Source organism: Epinephelus lanceolatus, chromosome 15, assembly GCF_041903045.1.
Source record: "Epinephelus lanceolatus isolate andai-2023 chromosome 15, ASM4190304v1, whole genome shotgun sequence".
NCBI lineage: Eukaryota > Metazoa > Chordata > Actinopteri > Perciformes > Serranidae > Epinephelus > Epinephelus lanceolatus.
This window is the reverse complement of record NC_135748.1, coordinates 33,525,423-33,546,778: the sequence shown is the minus strand read 5'-3', so window position 1 is coordinate 33,546,778 and position 21,356 is coordinate 33,525,423. Positions and strand designations below refer to the sequence as shown.

General features: G+C 41.8%; 1 protein-coding gene across 2 annotated transcripts; it reads left to right on the top strand.

Annotated features, from left to right (window-relative positions):
- Positions 1 to 18: 18 nt before the first annotated feature.
- On the top strand, positions 19 to 20,902 carry tulp4b (TUB like protein 4b). 2 transcript variants are annotated; one of them, XM_033643131.2, is made up of 16 exons: positions 19 to 135; positions 795 to 1,060; positions 5,431 to 5,700; positions 6,521 to 6,649; positions 7,975 to 8,136; positions 8,376 to 8,556; positions 8,643 to 8,750; positions 8,869 to 9,035; positions 10,045 to 10,269; positions 10,410 to 10,644; positions 12,081 to 12,204; positions 12,474 to 12,618; positions 12,947 to 13,040; positions 13,129 to 13,272; positions 14,333 to 17,613; positions 18,910 to 20,902. In XM_033643131.2, exons 2-16 carry the CDS (start codon positions 1,043 to 1,045, stop codon positions 19,024 to 19,026), a joined length of 5,400 nt encoding a protein of 1,799 aa, XP_033499022.2. In that variant the 5' UTR covers positions 19 to 135; positions 795 to 1,042; the 3' UTR covers positions 19,027 to 20,902. The 2 variants fall into 2 exon arrangements, with proteins under 2 accessions (XP_033499022.2, XP_033499021.2); XM_033643130.2 differs by having other exon boundaries at positions 12,081 to 12,222.
- The last annotated feature ends 454 nt before the right edge of the window (positions 20,903 to 21,356 follow it).

The window sequence follows — 21,356 nt, the reverse complement described above, 5'->3', positions numbered from 1 at the left end:
TTTCCGTGCTACCTGCCTCATGGCAACCCGTTTTTAAAGCCACAACCCCAAAGTGCGCCAGCGGAATAGTGCCTGGCAACACGACCGCACTGTGCGCCGACTGCCTCTGGATTGCCGTTGTTCCAGCGGTGTCAGGTAGGTACAGCTGCATAACCATGATGTTTGTCCATGTTAACCTCCTTAATGAAAGCACTTCTTTATATTTTCCACCGCAGCTCTTTGGTCTCGTCAGCAGTTGGCTCATTCAGACTGCTGCATGCGGTCAGATTGGCTTCAAGACGCCTTTGAATGAGAGATTGAATTGATGTAATGTGTAATGTAGTGAAAGACCTTTACAGAGGAGACGGTGGGTCTTTCTCTCTGACTTTTATTGGATGCTGTGAATCTAGATAATTTAAAGAAAGAGGGAAAATATTGTTTTAAACCGCTGTTTGAAATATTCCTGTTTTATGTTCATCATCCGCATTAGACGTCTGTGGTGTCTTTGATGTAGAAATGAGAATATAGGAGTTTACATCCTTGCCTGCCTGGCTGCTCTTGGCTTTGACGTAAAATAGCAGGAGCGGACAGTATCAGTACCCATGGAGACTGCGAGTGCCCTGATCTCCAATGCAGTGTTGCTGTTGCATAGAGACTGAGAAAAACTGTGAATTTCAAGGTTGATGCACTGAATGACAACGCGGCTATTTTAAGCGAGAGCCACCTCTCTGTCTTTCTCTCTTAGATTACATTACTTGTTGATAATGTTTTAAAATTCGTCTTTTTTTAAATTTTTCTTTTCTTCATTGGAACAGGATTACACAACTCTCCAGAGCCACATCAGGAAGACATGGGGTGGGCCACTGACATCAAAGAAGCCTCACATCATTTCATGGCCAACTCTGAAGTGCAGAGCTGTTTGATTTAAATGAATACAGAGCTGGACAACATCTGGCTGTATGTAGATTTTATTGTCAGCATCAAGAGCAGAGCAGCCATTACCCTTCAGTGCATCATCTGAATGGAAATATGGACACCGTCAATGCAGGAATTCTAACTCAACATGTCCAGGAACTATGAGGTATGTTTTATTGCTTTCATATCAGAGATGCACTTTATGGTAATTCACAAGCAATTTTTATGAGATATTTTTTACATATTATGTAATCTAGTCACTTAAATTAACAGGGTTTTAAATCATAGATGAGATCCAAAGTTTCCAACAATTCCAATTCAGACAATAATTCAGACATTTTTGTTGTTGTAAAAATGTGTTTATAAATACAGAAGGTATGATTTTCAATAAAATCCAGACGCGCCTCTATTAAACTGATATGGAGATGCTGTATTGAGGTAATGTATTGTAGTGCACAGAAAGCACCACCAGAGGTCAGTATTACTGGTGGAACAGGCAACTGAGCTGAAAAAGATGGGGCTGCTAGTAGTGGGGAAAACGTTACAGGGCTAGTGGGAAAGAAAAGTGCTTCCATCCTCATTTGGGTGTTTTGCCACATACTGTAAAATGTCAGTTAAAAGCCGTCAATTAAAAGTCTAGTCTAGCCTAGCCTAAAAGTTGTGGCTACACATTTTGACGTATATAGGCCTGTCTCAATTAGATGCCTGGTCTGGTTGCCAAGCAGTTATTTTTTTCATAGAAGTTCTTCTGATATATAAAACAGAGTTGTTGGCTACCTCAAACTATGTGTCCGTTCCTTGATTACCCTGTAAATTATTCATATTCCTTTAGTCCGTAAAGGTCATCAGATCAAAAGAATCAAAAGGATTTTTCATGAAAATGAATTTAAATTGTGAGTATCATTTTAACAGGATAAAGTCATTTAATTCCTTTCACGTAAAACTGTGTCTCAACAGAGATGAGGAAATACAAGCAAAATTTTTATTTGAACCAGTATGAATATTACTTGTTTAAAAAATGAGGCTTCAGATGAATATATCAAGTATGAATCATTCATTTAACCTAGCTGGCCAACATAACGACACAACACCACCTGTCTCTAATATAAGCCGGTTCATTTCAGTGATATAAGCAAATAGTTGCCCAGGGTATTAATTGAGATTTTACAGCACATAGCTTATTTTTTGTAGGACAAAACACTTAGAACATTTGTCCCCACTCCCCTTGCATGAACATGAAAGCAGCAGAGGACTTTTATTTCGACAAAATTAAAGATATTTACACCATGAACTGATGCAGAAAATGCACAAATTGGAGATTGGTGCATGAAAAGATCACCAGAATGCAGGAAATTAAGTGTTTGATGCTCAAAATTTTCTTGCAGAGGACCAACATGTCCTCCATTTTATTTGTGTCTCCCTTGAAGTGTTGAAACGAAACCTACGCTCTAGCATATTATGCAGTCTGCTTGCAAGCCAGTAATTATAAACTCATTCAGATTCACAGGGCGTGAGTTTCAATTGTAGAGGAGATCCCAAAGTTTCCAAAGATACCAGGCTAATTCTTGTGAAATGTGTTGTATTGGATGCACAACACACAAAGGATAGATTTTATGTAGTTGTCCAGGCAAAAACGCAGAACCTTGGGTTTGACTACTGTACTGAGTGAATACATAATGCAGCTTTGTTGAAGAAATGAAACAAGACAATAAAGAATATGCAATACTGTCAGATATTTCAATAAGATGAGTTCAACAAGAAATAAAATGGAAATGCTGTATATTAAAGAAGCATTGTGCACGATTTATTGCCATCTAGTGGTGAGGACTGCAGATTCCAGCCACCTTAAACTTCACCCATGTGCCAAGCATGAACTCAGGGTTAGGATTCATTCAGTGTTCATTGTTCAGGAGTTTGTTTGTTTTTCTTCCTCTCCAAAACAAAAAGACCTGCTGATTTAAACCGGTAAAAACACTAAATTAATCAGGTTCATGTTATAAATAAGTGTTTCTCCGATGCTGTTCAGCATGTGAGAGATGGCCCACCAGCCCAGCACCTGCTAATGTGTGCTCACCTTTTTTTATGATCACATAAGATCCAGACTTTTTCGAGGGTTTTTACCAGGAGTGAATTATCCGTGAAAACCCCAACAAAAAGAAGAAAAAAAAAACAGACCCGGTGGCTGGTAAAAACAATGGGGAAAGAAATATGTCTTTCTCGCAGAAGGGCTGCTAACCACAGTGGCTGACGTAAGAATGTGAGAAGCGAATGGCCTACCTAGAGATAGTGTTTGTTGGTTTACCTGTTCTGAGCTACTGTAGAAACATGGCGGTGCAACATGGCAGACTAGGACGAGGACCTGTTCTGTATGTAGATATAAACGTCTCCTTCAAAATAGAAATGTGAGCCCTTTAGGATGTTTTCTTTTCAGACATTGTCAGACCAGTGTCAGTGGATTGGACAAGATTGGAAAGAAAATAAACTCAGTCTGAGCTCTAACTAACCCAAATGAACAAAGACAGCAGTGGGTGAAACAGTAACAGCAGGCATTAAAATGCTGCAAACTTTACTTTGAAATCAAAAATAGAACATGAATGATATTTATATAATAGTTTCAGCTTTCGTTTGTGAATCTGTTCAAATAAAAGACAGACTGTAGTGGTGATGTCATCTAGAGACGAATCCTGGAGCTGCTCCACAGACAGTGAATAATAGAACAACAGCTAGAACACTTTGAGCAGCAGCCACAGGGACTTTACTGGTATAAGGGCACATTTAGTGATTCACTGTTGCAAGCTCTGTTCACTCAAATGATAAAATAACTTGAGCATGAGCCCCTTGTTTTCATCATTAATCAGATGCCTGTTAGTTAGCTCAATAAGGTGACGCCCATTTGTATCTGTGTATACTGGAGGAATTGCCTACAGGTTATTGTTGGGTCTTCTTTCAGGTTGACAGAATACATGTGTGTGAATGAGAAGGACCCAAGTGGAATGGTGAGGTTACAGGGAGTAGAAATAAAGAAGGTGGAGGATTTTAAGTACTTAGGGACAACAGTCCAGAGCAATGGAGAGTGTGGAAAAGAGGCGAAGAAACAGGTGCAAGCAGGTTGGAACGGGTGGAGAAAAGTGTCAGGTGTGATGTGTGATAGAACAGTACCAACAAGACTAAAAGGAAAGGTCTACAAGACGGTGGTGAGACCAGCGATGATGTTTGGTTTAGAGACAGTGGCACTGAGGAAAAGACAGGAGGCAGAGCTGGAGGTAGCAGAGATGAAGATGTTGAGGTTCTCTTTGGGAGTGATGAGGATGGATAGGATCAGGAATGGGTACATCAGAGGGACAGCTCATGTTAGATGTTTTGGAGATAAAGTCCGAGAGGCCAGACTGAGATGGTTTGGACATGTTCAGACTCAGAGGAGGGATAGTGAATATATCGGTAGAAGGATGCTGAGGTTGGAACTGCCAGGCAACAGGCCTAGAGGAAGACCAAAGAGGATATTTATGGATGTAATGAAAGAGGACATGAAGTCAGTTGGTGTGAGAGAAGAGGATGCAGAAGATAGGGTTGGATGCTGTTTAAAATACTTCCACATAAACTGTCTCATGCACACATGAGTAGCGCTCCTGGGCAAGCACTTATGTTTGAACCATAGACTGTATAAAATAATGGACATCAACCTGGCCTTCGAATTCCCTCTATCCCAATCCGATCGCATAGTTGTGGAATGTGCTGGAACAAGGCAGATCCACTGTGAAGCCACACCTTGCAACCCACAGGACTCCCCCAGAGGTCCTATGTCCATGCCTCTACAGGTCAGAGCCGAGTCTGACCCAAGGAGAGCCAGTATGAATCGGACCTACCTACCTTACCTGGAGGGGCATGAACACGGGACCTCTGAGCTCTTTGTTTTGTTCCTCAGGCCACTTCTGAGCTGTCTTTGCAGTTTGGCATGGTACATTGTCAGCTGGGAGTGCCACTGAATTTTAACATTGAATTATAACAAGATGATCAATATTATCCACCTCACCTCTCTGGGTTTTAATGTTTTGGCTGACTGGTGTTTGTAAGATAACAAGCAGGTACAGGTACGGTTAACTTGAAAGCAAAAGTGAAAAGCACTCAGCAAGTTTGATGGTCTGGCAGGGAGTGAATGGAGCTGGGCTGATATATGAACTGAGAGGCTAATGAGGGAATGAGGTGCAGGTGAGGAGGTGGGCGGGGCAGGCCAAGCAACTACAGGACTGATGATGGGTGTTGGAACAGGTGTGTAGATGGGTGGGGCAGTTAGGTGAAAAGAAGGGAAAGTCTGAGGGTATCTGGTGGATGGATGGAAATTGGCCATAAAGGGGCCTGGAGAATGGGAATTGTTCCTGCTGACTGTTTCCATAACCAGCGACGTACATCCCAACATGTCCTGATCATCAACAGAGACCAGTTTTAAGCACATTTAGGGTCACAGACCAAAACAAGCTGAAAATCTACATTAAATCTTGTTTTACAGTAAGGTACCTTTTCCTCTGCTTTACCCACCAGCCTGGTCACTCAGTAGGGATGTTGGCTGCCGTGGAACATGGTCCCATCCTCTGCAGCGACTCCAACATCCTCTGCCTCTCGTGGAAAGGCAGGGTCCCCAAGAGTGAAAAGGACAAGCCGGTATGCCGGAGGCGGTACTATGAGGAGGGCTGGCTTGCCACGGGGAATGGGAGAGGAGTTGTTGGGGTGACGTTTACATCGAGTCACTGCAGGAGGGACAGGAGCACACCTCAGAGAATCAATTTTAACCTGCGAGGACACAACAGCGAGGTGTGGTCTTGACTATATCACTGTCTCCATTGTTTGTGATATGTTTTAATTGAAAGAGAGATAAATACATGAAGAGCATTATAACAAGAACAAGAAAATCCTCTTCTCTCTCAGTTTCCCCCTCCTATGTTATGTCCTTCACACTTTTAAGGCTTTCTGTTAAAACTGACGTGTAATTATATCTTACCCACCATTACAGAATCCTCCGTCCTGATTGAAACGTCAGTGTTTACCATCTTTGATGATAAGAACAAGTGAGATAAAGCTTTATTGACCTCCATGGGGAAATTGAATTGTTGCAGCAGCAGAGAGAGCTTGGAAAAATCAAGAAATTAGCACATAAATAACCAGGAAGCAAACAGAGGTCAAATAAATATACAGCGAACATTAACAACTCTAAAATACATATATAAAAGTAGAAAAATAATATACCATGTAGTCATATACCTTCTTGTATACCATAAAACAATAGAGGAGACAAAAATATGCACATACAAGGAATTTGCTTTGGTGTTTTGATGCACAGACCAGAAACATAGAGTAGAAAACCTTTTTACAATTTTATAAATAGAGATTGAGGCAGGAATGTGCATAGGCCCACACTATGAAGAATAAATATAATATAAGAGTCTGATTATGTCTGTATTTTCTCTCTATGCTGACTTTCCTTCCTACTGCAGAGGACTCTGACATCACACTGCACCTTAAAAGCTTTTTCTAGCATCGTTTTCACACTGTATATTAATCATGAATGCTCCTCTGTGCAGAGAGCCACCTGGGTTTGTGAAAAATAGTAACAATGTTTTGGGTGCTTTTGCAGGTTGTCTTGGTACGTTGGAATGAACCCTTTCAGAAGCTGGCCACCTGCGATATGGAGGGAGGGATCTTTGTGTGGATCCAGTATGAAGGGAGATGGTCAGTAGAGCTGGTCAATGACAGAGGAGCCCAGGTAGACACTTTTTCTACTGTTGCATGCACATATGAAATATTATCCTGGTATATATACTAACACATTATATAAGACATCTGTAATGAACACGATGAAACAACAACAAAAAAAACAACCTCAGACAACCTCAGAAAGGACCAAAGCCCAGTTCAGACCAGAGATTTGCAACGAGCCAAGTTGAAACTTGCAACTACTTGCAGTGTGACAGTCTGCAACGTTCTTAAACCTGCCAGTTTACACTAATGCTGCTAAATGAGATGGTGTATTGTCTCTGTAGTGAGGACTCTCTGTACTTCAGTTCTAATTCTCATGTTTTTTGTAGCTGGATATAATTTAAAGCCTCTAAGAATATGATTGAAGATAGTGATAGTGAGATACTTGCTACAGTTGCATTTCTGCTAGTAGTGAAATGGCAAAAACAAGCGGATACCTCCAGGGTATGAAGTGGCAGAAGTGCCAAAAACTGCAGTTCTTCTAATGGCCACTTGAGGCTGGCTCCAAGAGCTTCTCAGTCCCCATAGACCCCCATGTTAAAATATCCAACTTTACAGCAGAAATAAACATGTTTACAGCCTGGTACAAAAAATCGTCTCTATAGCTAATTTCAACATTCATGACAACTGTACACTGTCAAGCATATTTAAGGATGGGGCCTCTTGAGGACAGGCTATCTGCCAGGCATTACTACAGTCTGTGAGTCAGATCCACCCCGCATTCCTCCACAGCTCCTTCCTCTCATGAAAATATGGTCATCTCTGGCTCCAAAAATCCAGGATGGCAACAACCAAAATGCTGAACTTAAGATTTAAGAATGGGAGTCCACAAATCAGTGGGTGACATGGTTGCTACAACCATTATTTTATATGCTATGGGCAAAAAGCATTAAAAAATTATCTGAGCTTCAAATGGATTTTATTCACAATTAATACACAATAATTTAAATAACCAGTGGCAATTAATCCGTCAGTGCTTTCTTTTGGAATTTCATCTATCAGTGTCACCAGTTTTAACAAATTCCAAAAACATCTCCCAATAAATTCAGAAGGTTTATTTCTCATGATATAGGTAAGTATTTCAAGAGTCAGACTTGGTGTTAAATCATTCAACCACCGGCCAAGAGCAGGGAAACTTACATTCTTCCAACCCAGTGTAATTGAGCACCTCCCCTGTAGCAAACATAGGTCAACCATCCCTTTCTGTCTCATAGGCAGGGTGAAACTTCTCTGCAAATCTTTGGTCGGAACTGGGCTTAAAACATGTATTTTGATGGCGGTGTCTTTTATACATAGACAGATGTCTTGACGGTGAATATTTCTTCCCTCCAGGTGAGTGACTTCACTTGGTCACATGATGGCACTCAAGCCCTCATCGCATACCGGGATGGCTTTGTGTTAGTTGGCTCGGTCAGCGGACAAAGACACTGGTCGTCTGAGATTAACCTGGAGAGTCAGATCACCTGTGGCATCTGGACGCCTGATGATCAACAGGTACACATTGTCTGGTTGAACATAAATGACCATCCTTTCTGTTGTTAAGCATAAAAAAGTTATCTTTAGTAAGAAAAATTACATGTGGGTAGAGGTGATTTCCCCTTGCTTTAAATGCCTCAAATAGAAGATGAAACGACTCATGTAATGGTCTCGCAGCACATTCGAGCCATATATTTAATGTTATTATATTTTCATCATGTCCATCTATTCAGCTTTAATGTACAATGCCCCCTCAGGTGTTGTTTGGCACAGCGGACGGTCAGGTGATAGTGATGGACTGTCATGGACGAATGCTCGCACATGTTCTATTACACGAGTCTGATGGGATCGTGAGCATGTCCTGGAACTGCCCCAACTTCCTGGTGGAAGACAGCACAGAGAGCGACACAGACTCTGATGACAATATTCTGCCTTTAGGTACGAACACACAGCTCATATGACAGCGTGCTACCTTGTGTCGGCTGCAGAAAGCTAATATAATTACTTCTCTCTGTTCCTCCAAGTGCGGCGAGTCAAGCCGTTGTTGACAGTCACCTTCTTATCCGGAGATATCAGTTTAATGAACAACTATGACGACCTCTCTCCTGCTGTAATTCGCTCAGGGCTGAAAGGTATAACAATCCATGATTCACTGTGACATTTACAAGCATGCTTAGAAATTATATTGATGATATGACCCATGACACATGATGATCCATGACAAGGTTTTTATACCCCTTCACTCCACAGATGTTGAGGCCCAGTGGTGCTCCCAGGGAGACCTCCTGGCTGTGGCCGGCATGGAGAGACATGGGCTTCCTGTTGACTCTGCCTGTTCGTCCATCATGAGGAATGCCCTCGTTAAGTTCTATAATGTCCAAGGAGAGCACATCTACACTTTGGAGACACCGGCACAGGTTAGTCTGTGTAAACTAAGAGGGAAAGTAAATGTGGTAACACTTTATAATAACCATTATCAATAAATGGTAAATTGATGGTTAATAAACTTTAGTTAATAGTTATTTTACTGTTACCTAACAATTAAATTATACTTAATACTGTTTACTAATTATTAGTAATGCTATAACTTATGGTAGTTTTTGCAGATACATACAGTTGCACTTCAGCACATTGGAGAATATATGTTTTGTTTTATGTTGTTAGTCCTAATGGGTGATAAACTTCCTTTCCATCGCATTATTATTATTCAAAAACATTTCACAATTAAGAGCTTGGATATGAAGGGTAAATAATGACAGAACATATTTTTAAAAATGAAGACATTAGTACAACTGAGAATCCAATAGATAGACACAAAGAGTACTTTTTAAATTCCAAATGGAAATTACAGTGTTACAGCAGCTACTACACATAAATCACAAAAAACAAATGAGGTAGACAAGTACAATTAAAGGAAGTTATACACAGTAACTAAAATAGACTAAATTAAATATAAAATATAAAATACTATAAAATTAAAAAAAGAAAACTCTAACATGTACTGAATATAAACTGTACAATAGATACTGCTAAAAGCAGTATACAATAAGGTGCACAATTGGTCTTTGGATACAAAACACTATTAGTTGTGCACTGAATATAAGTAATACATGAATTTTGTACATTGTGTTTATGCAGTGAGACTGCTCTAGATAACTGTAAAAAAGGTGGAAGACAAAATCCTGATTATTCAGTACTAAATCTTTTTGACATCAAAGCACTTTTGAGTCTAATTTTGTATTTCAACCAAGACAGAGCATCAGTCGATAAGTAAGTTTGTATTCTATAATTGGACTCCACAGTTTTAATGAGTACTGTCAAATGTATAAGACATTGGTAGGTAAAGGTTATTGATTTGTTTAGTTGTATAGAGGCATAACTGTTAACTGATACTGTATTTCTTTTAATGTGAAAACTGTTTTTCAGAGGCCCATCACCACCATCTGTTGGGGTCATAGAGACTCCCGTCTGTTCCTTGCATGTGGACCAGCACTCTATGTGGTGCGTGTGGAGCACAGGGTGGCCAGCCTCCAACTTTTATGCCAGCAGGGCATCGCCAGCGCCCTGCGAGAGGAGAAGGATGTGGGGAAACTGAACATGCCCTCGCTGCTCTGCTCCTATGTCACCACTGCTTTCATACCCACCATCAAGGTGTGTTGGTCCCTGATTCATTTCTGTGCAGTAACAGTCACAGACAAACATCTTACCAACTTTGTTGATAATTCAAAAGTGCTGACTGTTTTCATTTGATTGTCCAGCAATCCTACAGCCCTTTCCTCTCTTTGTTCTAGCCCCCAATCCCTGACCCCAACAACATCCGTGACTTTGTCAGCTATCCCACAGCTGGGAATGAGCGGCTCCACTGCACCATGAAGCGAGCAGAGGACAGCCCAGAGGCAGGCGGACCCTGCTACACTCTTTACCTAGAATACTTAGGAGGACTGGTGCCCATCCTCAAAGGAAGGCGCATTAGTAAACTACGGCCCGAGTTTGTCATTATGGATCCAAAAATGGACAGCAAAGCAGGTGGGCTTAAACCTCACAAGGTTGAGCAGCTACTTTTCATTGGGGCCAGCTCTCTGGTAGGCAGTAGACCCAGTGAAGAGTGTCAACAGTTAGGTTACTACAAATTAAACTCCATTATCTTCACAAATGTATTAGTGTGGTGGCAGAAGTTTCAGAGACATATATCTCAAGACCACAGTCCATAAAGCAAAAACTATCGGTGTGTCTAGAGAAGGGTAGGTGAGAAAAAAGGATTTGTGTAAACTGGGAAAAAATAAAAAAAATTAGATTTTGTGAAATATGCTCATTCACTCTGTTGCTGAGAGTTAAATGAGAAGATCAATGCCACTCTAGTGTCTGCTACATGTGACACTAGAGCCAGGACATGGTTAGTTTAGCTTAGCATAACTACTGGAAAAAAAGGACACCAGCTATCTTGACGTTGTCCGCAGTTGAAAAAAAATATCCACTAACCAACGCCTCTAAATATATACAAACAGAAATGTAAATACAAGTTGTGATTTTATGGGAAGTTGTGCAGGAACCAAAGATGTATAAGAATAACTAGTCAACTGTCAACAGTTTTACAGACGTCTCTTGTAAAATGGTGGCCTGTGGGGAAAATGATTTTGGGGCCATGGAGGAACTTTTGCTGCAATACTGCAAATGGCCACTATGAAAATTGGAAGCAAGGCTGAGTGGCGTTCTTGGGGGCTTGATTGTGCTGGAACTATTTCTTGGCCAATGACTTTCTGCTGTTAACATGATGACAATGAGAGGAATTTCAGTATATAAATACTAAAACACACTGCACACTGGATTTAAACTCAGAAATGGTATCTTTCATTTCACTGTGTAACTTCAGTCGGAGCCAGGCTAGCTGTTTTCCTCTGCTTCCAGTCTTTCTTCTAGGCTAAGATAATCAGCTATCTGCTAGCTGTAACCTCATATTAGACAAACATGGGAGTCGTATCGATCCTCTTATTTCATCTAATGGCAAGAAAGTGACTACTGATAAGCATATTTCCCATATGTTCCTGAAAAGAGGTGAAATTGATTTTGAAATTCTGATGAATGAAGCAAAACCTTCTTGTCAGAAAGCCAATAGACTCAAAACACATATGGTAGCAGAGTTTCCTAAAGGTCAAATCTGGTTCCTTGTCATCTTGAATTTAAATCTTCGCCTGAGTCATCTCTTTAAATTTGCTCTCCACTTCAAAAAAAGCGATGCATATTCATGCAGCGTTCCCATCATTCACCTTGAGTTAGAACAAATACAGACTCTGGTGATGACTGCTCTACTCTGATGTAACATGGTCTGAGGCTTGATACAGGAATAGCCTCTACCACAACCTGGGTGCAATAGGACTGCATTTTAATAAGGTTCTCATGCAGGGGAAGTTTAATGTTAGCATGTATGAGGACTCACTATTGCTGTTTGGTGTGTATTTCCCCAGAGGAGGTGTGTGTGAATCCCATGATCTCATACACTGACAGCTGTAACTGCTCTGACTCCAGTGACATTGAGTTGAGCGATGAGTGGGTCGGGAAGAAGTCACCGAAGTTATCCCGAGGAAACAGGTCACCCAAACTCTACATGTCAGACATCTTTTTTTTCAAACAGATTACACAGGCTGGAGCCACAGAGTGCTTGCAGATGTGTATATAGCATGTGTTTCATCATGCCTGTTTCATCAACTGCCATGTGTTCATTCCGGGCCAATGCAGATATTTAATTTTAAAGCCTCTGTCTGCTGATACCTTGACATGCTGATATTATAGTGCATCCCTAGAAAGTATCATATTTCAGTGGAAAAGACAATTGAAAACTGTACCTCTTTGTTGTGAAGGATGAACATGGAATCAAGAAAATCTCCCAAACTTTCACGTGCCAATCAGGAAAGCCAACGGTCGCCACGGTTACCAACAAAGAAGCCTCCAGTTCGGTCTCCAAGTCTGACACGCCGAGAGTTTTCCATGGATGGGATCACAGAGGTATGACATGCCAGAAACTGTGTCCACAATTTAATTTGTATTAGTGTTATCAACATTTTTACAATAAAATTATACTGTAGAAGTACTAATAAGCAACTGTAGTGTCGTTAAAGGCTTTTAGGTAAATGGTGAATCTAGGAAAAAAGTGATACATGTGCTCAAAATATTCTCTCACCTAAGATGTTACTCTCTTTGTCATTTCCTTAACATCAAAATCAAAACAAAAAAGCTATCATTTTATTACCTTAATACCGTGTTCTTGTTCTTACTTACCTGATGTATCACATCATCATTTTTATTGATGTCCTCCATTTCTTCTGCTTCAAAGCACAACTACCTTGCTCAAGTCACATCCAACATTTGGGGGACGAAATTCAAAATTGTTGGACTTGCTTCCTTTCTCCCTGCCAATCTCGGTGCAGGTAAATGTAACGTGAAAGCCACACACACACATCATGTTGACCATGCTGATGAATCTAACAAGCACCATGACTTTCTTCTATGTTCCAGTCATCTATAAGACGAGTCTGCTTCATCTGCAGCCGAGACAGATGACAATCTACCTTCCAGAGGTGCGAAAGATTTCTCATGACTTTATGAGCCTGCCTGTGTTCAACCCCAACGTGTTCAGTGAGGATGAGGATGACTTACCAGGTGTGTATGAATATTAAAAATGGCTTATTGTGCTCATTTTCAGGTTCATACTTGTATTCAGGGTTTGTACTAGAGCATGTTTACACTGACCACCTGTATTCACCCTCTGTGTGAGACGTTCCATTTTAGTGTCTATTTCTTTGAGCCCCCTCTTGCAAAAAAACCCATACCGCACTGTTATTGCCATTAATGTATTAAGAGAACTGGATACAGTTTTGTAGGCAGGCTCGGGTCCATGTCATTGGTTCGACAGCCCATTGGTTCGACATCCCATTAGTCCGACTGGCCGCGGTTCTGAACGGCTCGTGGTGGGCGTATGGTGCGCCGCGACCGGCTTGAGGCGGAGCAGGCTCACGGCTTATGTGTTTTCACTTTCTTTTTCATTTTAACCCACACCATGATCTTTTCCTGACCCTAACCAAGTGGTTTTTGTGCCTAAACCTAACCAGATCTTAACCACAGGGCATCATGATGATTTCAGAATGGACTTCGGAACAATGAGTTTAATATGGTCGGAACAATGGGATGTCGAACCAATGGGCAGTTCCCGGCAGGCTCTCTATGAAAAGTGGTGCACAAAGCTGAAATTTTTCTCTGACATTAGCATTTAGCTACTGTACATATAGCAGAGTACTTGCAGCTGGTAATGACTGTAGTGGAGAATAGCGACACTTTCTAACATAAAAAATCACCAATAAAAACTTCAAAAAACAACTGGGACATGTCCCAGCAGGAATCTCATCCAAAACTGGGAAGAAATTAACAAAATCAGCGACCAAAAGATTACGTGTTTCCCTGATGTTAGCATGTAGCCACATGTAGGCCTACAATAGCAATAATAACTGACAACATAAAGAAATCTGGCACACTATGACATTAAACTGCAGCCAGAGGTGTTCAGAACAGTCTGAAGCTTGAGGTTGTTGCTCACAAGGATTACTCTGACATACATCTGCATCATTATTTGATATTGTGATTGCTTCTATATTCAATGCAGCTGATTTATTCGCTGTATTTGCTAAAAGTCACTTACATAGTTTTCGTTTGTGTCTTTATAAAGTGATGGGGCCGTCTGGAGTGGCAGGAGACAACCCTCCCTGCACAGTCAACATTCCCATTGCTCCTATCCACAGCCCGGCTCAGGCCATGTCTCCAACTCAGAGTATCGGCCTGGTTCAGTCTCTCCTGGCCAATCAGAACATTCAGCTCGATGTCCTGACCAACCCTACAGCCACTGCAGCAGCTGCAGCTGCAGCCGCAGCAGCCTCTGTCCCTGTTACTGATCACGGGCAGGACGCAGTTCCAACACCATACCCAGTGCCAGCTAGATACTCAAACCCTGGTCAGGTGATCTTCAACGGGCTGGAGATGGGTCCTCTTCTCCCTGGTACTCTTCCTCCCCCACCTCCACCCCACCATCTCCCACCGCAGCCTCACCCGCAGAGGTCTCATTCACAACAGCCTCGCCAGTTGCCGTCTAAACAGTCACAACAAATGCAGGCACAGCAGCAACAGCAACAGCAACAGCAGCAGCAGCAGCAGCAGCAGCAGCAGCAGCAGCAACAGCAGCAGAAAATAATGCATCATCATCAACAACAGCAGCAGCAGCAGCAGCAACACCATCAACAACACCAGGTTCAGCAACAGCAACAAATGCAACAAAACCCACAGCAAGTGACGCACCAACAACTTCACCACCAACAGCAGATCCAGCAGCAGCAGCAACAGATGCAGCTGCAGCATGAACAGATGCAGCAACAGCAGCAGCAGATGCAACAGCAGCAACAGCAGATCCGCCAACAGATCCAGGAGATGAGACAGCAGCAGCAGCAGCTCCAGCAGCAGCACCAGCAGATCCAGCAACAACACCAACAGATGCAGAGGCAGCACCAACAAATGCAGCAGCAACTAAAGATGCAGATGGTGCTGCCCCCTCCTCCATCTGGCTATCCAACTATTTCATTACAACAGATCCATCTCCTGCCTCCTCCTCCTACCACTGAGCCTGGGTTCAGCAGGGCGGAGCATAGCCACACTCTTAAACCAAGTCTGCCACGGACTTTACCTCCCTTCAGCGACATGGATGGATCAATGGAGATTCAGATGAGGAAGGTGAATCCCCCTCCTCCATACCCAGGCACTGTGGTGTCTGCAGCAACAGTTACAGCTGTTGCTACACCTCAAACTCTTGTCACAAACTGTGACAGCCCAAGTGTCCTGGCACCAGACCCCTGCTTGAAGAAGGATGAATTTTTGCTCCACCCTGTCACTTTACAGTACCCGACACCCCTTGGGTATGAAAGGATCACGACCTTTGACAGCAGTGGCAATGTGGAGGAGGTTTGTCGGCCGCGCAGGCGCCTCGTTCGCAACCAAAATGCATATGCTGTCCATGGCATCGGAGGCTCGGCCACACTCAAGGTCACTTCCTCTGAGAATAAAAAAATCCAACTTCCCTACAGCTCAGCAACTCTTAGTCGTCTCTCTGTCCCTCGATACTCAATACCTAGTGGTGACCCTCCTCCTTACCCTGATCCAGCCAATCAAGTAACTGCTACACTTCCTCCTCCTCAGAGGATTGACAGCAGTCTGATACATGCCACTCTACGCCGTGACCGCAGGGAGGTGGGACTCAAAGTGCCACAGATGATGGAAAGCTCAAGGACCCTCCCCACCAAGGCTAAAATGAACAGCGCACTAGCACTTAGCTACCAGCAGAGGGTGCCCACTGCATTGTACACATGCACACAGTGCAGCAGCAACAGCAGCAGCACCAGTGTCAGCGTTAGCGGTGGTGGAACTACAAGCAGTGGCATCGCAGGTGGCACGGTGGTGAGGCAGGACTTCCCACCAGGGAAAGGAGCACATCACAGCACGATTATCGTGCACTCCAAAAGTAACACACCCATGGCCTCTCAGTCATCTTACAGTCTGCTTAGTGCTGTTGATAACAGCAGGGACAGAACAGTGTACGTTAACTCTGCCTTCACTGAAGATGAGACTTTAAATCAGCAGTGTCACCTTGAGAAATCTGTACGTCAGCTGACTCTCGGCGATGTCAGTTTGACAGTTAAACGCCCTCCGCCTTACCAGTGGGACACCTCGACCACAGAGGAGTTCTGGCTCACTCCAGAACAAACAATGTTAGGTCCTCCACCTGGACCTCATAAACCACCTCCACTTATCATCAGTCAAGCTCAGCACATAGACATGACTCGGCTGCCGTTTGTCCTCACGACTAAACCTCCAACCAGTCAGACCACAAGCACTCTTACTTTCCCATCAGGTTACCAAATATCCCTCTCGCCTTTTCCTCCAGGTGTGGCTCACGGCGGTCCTCCACTTCAGACCTTACAGAACCCTCCACCACAGTGTTCTCCAAATGAAGTAGTTGGTTCAGTCCCTTATGCTCAGCAGGATCCCAACTTAGTCTTGCCACCAGGCTATCCTCCAAGTCTGGCTAACTTGGCCTGCTGCCCACTCCCTCCGATGTATCCAGGAGCCAGCTCATGTGCCGGACTTCAGCTGCACCCTGTCAGTCTTCACCCCTGGAACCCGTACCCCTGCCCGCCTCCCATGCAAGACCCTCCAGCACCTCCCCTCCCCACCAAAACTCATCAGATTTTAGAGAAGCCAATTCTCTCCCCACCTCCTCCAACTGGGCCACCCCCACCACCCCCTCTCCCCCCTCCTCCTCCACCTACTGAGCTACCACCATCCAAAAGTGCCACAGAGGATCTAGCAGAGTCCGCCAACAACTTTCCAGAGCCATCATCCCTGAATGAAAGTCCTGTGCCACAGGAGTCAGAGCGCTTCAACAAGAAGAGCCGCAAAAGATTGGACAGCAGAGCCGAGGAAGCCAACATGCCCACTGTCTCTGAGGGAAAATCCAGAAAGGAAGGCCGTGCACTCTCGGACTTTAACACTCTCATTTCCAGCCCAAGGCTTGGCAGCAGGGAGAAGAAGAAGCCCAAGGGGCAGAGAGAGCAGCTCAATAAAACCAAGAAGATGAGCAGGACCACAAATGAGTTCCAGGATAGTTCAGAGAGTGAGCCAGAGCTATTTATTAGTGGTGATGAGCTCATGAATCAGAACCAGAGTAGTAAGAAGAGCTGGAAGAACAAGCGCAGCATGCGTATGGCGAGTGAGCTGGAGGAGATAAAGTGCCGCAAGGCAAATGAAAGGGAGGACCGCAGTTTGGGAAGCCAAGGATTCGTCTATGTCATGGCCAATAAACAACCATTGTGGAATGAAGCCACCCAGGTCTACCAGCTTGATTTTGGAGGACGAGTCACACAGGAGTCAGCAAAGAATTTTCAAATTGAGCTGGATGGTAGACAGGTAATGATGAGAAATCATTAAGAATTTAGAGCTGAAATAATTAGTCAGTTGCTCCTTTAGTTGCCCGACAGGTAATTTAGCTGCAATGATTTTAATACTCATTTTTAAAGGTAAATTATGCAGGAATTGTTGGATACTATTTGTGAACAGTATCCCCAAGAGAAGTGACAGTGAAAGCCAACCCCAGCTTTTGTGTTTTGCCTCGCTATATTTGCATTGCATATCGGCACTGTATCCGCAATTTTTATCGTTTCCTCTTGAATGTTTGCTACTTACAGTTGGGCATCACAATTCATATACAACCCATGTAGTCTTGAGCCAGTAATTCATGTATATCCCATATAATCAGGAAGGCTGCGATCATGTGACCAATGTGCGTATGGGAGTAAACAAGGAAGTAGTATAAATATTGAATTGTGATGGCTTGGATCTTTAAAAGTGACTAAGGTGAGGGTGTGTGATTGTCAAGGCCAGAGTTTGACACCTGCATAGTGTGATGAAGGCACAAAAGTCTTTGTAACTAGGTAGATTGGGGTGGTGAATGGGTCAAACAACACACTACTTTCCTCCAGGAGACCTGTGTTCAGTATCGTTTTAAACCAAGAGTACTTTGAGTTATCTTAAGGTATGGCGTCAAAGATGAGACAAAGTTTGCAGCCCTGATCTCCTCAGGCAGGTCATTCAAAAATCGGGGAGCTCTGACTGCAAAGGCTGTATCGCCTTTGTGATTTAATCTAGACCTCAGATCTTGTATGAGTCCATACGTTGTTTTGTATACCAGGTATACCTTTAGGCAAAAATGGCAGATATTCCTTGGTTTCATCTTTTTAAATGTGATTACCTGCTGCTCATCTTTTTCTTTTTGATCAAGGTCTTTTTTTATTTTCAAATATAAAAAAGCAGACAACAATTAAATCAAATCTCTCTATAAAACAACATGAAAATCATTGCCAGTAATCAATTGCCCATCATTTTCACAGAAGACATTGTCACATGTTACAGAAGGATAAACACAGGTGTAAATAATGAAATAAGTTATGGCTGAATTCCATTTAGCTGCTTTGATTTCAGGGTTCCGGTATTGTGCGTGCTTGCTCACTGTCACACTTACTTTAACCTGAATACAACAGAGCTATCTTTGATGTTGTTAGTAACACCTGGGTTTTTCCTACTATGACTGGCCAAAATGTCTGCTGTAAAAAGGTCTGTTGCAGCCGTAGACGAAGCAATAAAAAATACTGATGTGTTGGTTGATTGATGCTTTCTGAATTGTCTTCCTCTTTTCTGTCTATTCAGGTGATGCAGTTTGGGCGCATCGATGGGAATGCCTATATCTTGGATTTCCAGTATCCTTTCTCAGCAGTGCAGGCATTTGCTGTTGCCTTGGCTAACGTGACTCAAAGGCTGAAGTGAAGCAAAGGTTTTGTGTTATTGTAGACAAATTCAAAAGAAGCCACAATGGTCTAGCAGCCCGACGTGTATGGGGCTAGAGCTGGGAAAATGTCAGTGTTGTGGTGGTTCTTATTGATGTTCAAGTTGGTCTTGCACATGCAGACAATCAGTCTATCGAAGGCGATGCCAGTCGAGGTCAGTGATCATGGAGGCTGCGCCAGTTAGTCCATCACTTCTAGTTCACATGTTGAATGTACTCAAGCTAGTTTTATTTATTATTCAAATGTTATTTAGTGAAGTAAAAAATGTCAACCTTCCCTGGATAAACAAAAGGTTAACTAAGTAGATGTTGAAATGGATTTTAAAAACAGTGTGGAGGTTTCGTACCACATGTGGTGCCAAAGACATCCTCCCTCTCTTAAAATGGTGGCTAATTCAGTGTATTTCAAATAAATAAATGTTTAAAATATGTGTTTTATGTTGATAGAAAATAAACACAGCAAATACCTACATTGTTAGGTACAATGGCATTCGAAATTGCACATAAATGTTCATCAAGCCATACCATATCTGATACACTGCATTATTTTAAGTCAGTTTTAAGTAATTAGGTTAATGAATTATAGGGTTTTATTTGTATTATTTTTCAGTACCTTTATTTGTATCTTTATTGGTCATTAGGAACCCATTTGTTGAAAGCATTGATTTGCTTTTAAGTCTGTTTTGTTTGTTAAATGTCCTCTACATTGTGTTCAAATTGCTGAACATGCAATAGAAGAATATATTGATTCTGCAACTGCAACCTGAAGAGCTGAGTACAGTTTACCACAGTTTGTATATTTTCTATTCATGATACTTCTATGAAGTGGTGCAATGAACATAGTAAATCATATTGTTTTGGCCACAATACTGCAAATCATTATTCAGTCAGAGCCGTTATGATCTGACCATGTTATTCCTTATTTATTCATGTGTAAACTGAATTTACATGTTCCTTTTCATTTCCAAAACTCCCCTCTACAAATGTGAGTAACGGTCACAGTGAGTTTATGTGTGCCAAATAAAGCCAAATGGTCAAACGCATTTAGCTGAAAGTTAAGTATGTGGGGACGATGATGGAAAATCCCCACAAACAAAAATGTGCATAAACACCGAGATCCTCTCAGTGAGTCTCAAACTCGGTTGGCTCTGTGTTGTTTTCATTGGGTGTTTATGATGCTACTACATCAGTAGTTTGCCTCGTTGGAAATCAGTGCTGCTTTAGATAGATAGAGCTTGTGTGCAATAACGCTACCTACATAGAACTGATGTTGTACTCGCAAAAGAAAATACAAAGCTGCTTGCACTGTGTATTTAGTAAATGACTTAACATCATTATATGCTTAGAAAAATTGTGCTTATATGTTGCTAATTTCAGTAGTTTTTGTACTTCACCTTTGCTTTAACATGGTACCAAGTGTTTTTTGATGTTACACTTGTAGAAAAAAAAGAACGAGAACAACAAACTTGCAGGTATTAAATACAACATATTCATAAGTTAAGATTAACTGTTAGTAGGAGTGAGATTCATGTAGATTTGGTGCTAATGTATAAAGAAACAAATGTGGAAATGTCTGGACATTCGTCATTTGCTAAAAGAAGGTTATTTTGAAGTATATGAAGAAAGTATTTTGAGAGAGGCTACAGAGAGTTTTCATTTAAGAGCTTTTTTAATTTAATGCAGCTTCAGAGACTTAAGCGACAGTGTGTGTCAGTTTTCAGCAATACTGCCTAATGAATAGTTGGTTGCCTGATATTTTTTTTCTCTTATTTTGTGAAGGAAACAAGTATGATGTGACCATAGGTTTACATGGACCTATAGGCTGGCCAAAATGTAATAAAAACACATTGTTCCAAATGTTTTTGTTGTCACGTTTCATTTACAATTTGGCTCTTTCATGCTCTGGTGCAAAGTTAGTGATCCCAGGAGGGTTTCCACTCAGTCCCTTCAGCAGTTACGAAAGGAACAGCTGGAGTACTGCATTTCTGCAAAATATAAAAATAAAAAATAAAAAGATTTAAAAAATAATTTCAAAAAATATATAAATTTTGATTTGCAATTTTTGCTTTTGCATAAAACATGAAATAACAAAATGATTTATATTATTTAATAATACTTAATTGTTTATTAATTATTAATTATTACTTAATTATTAATATTTTAAAAGATTAAAAACTCAAGAGTGATGCTAAAAATGGTATTGATAATGATAATGGTAATATGTTTCAGTAAAATGAATGCAGGTTTATTGTCTCAAAACTGCGGTGTAGTCCAAAATGGAGCCTTTAAAGTTAATTTAGAAATAATCTGT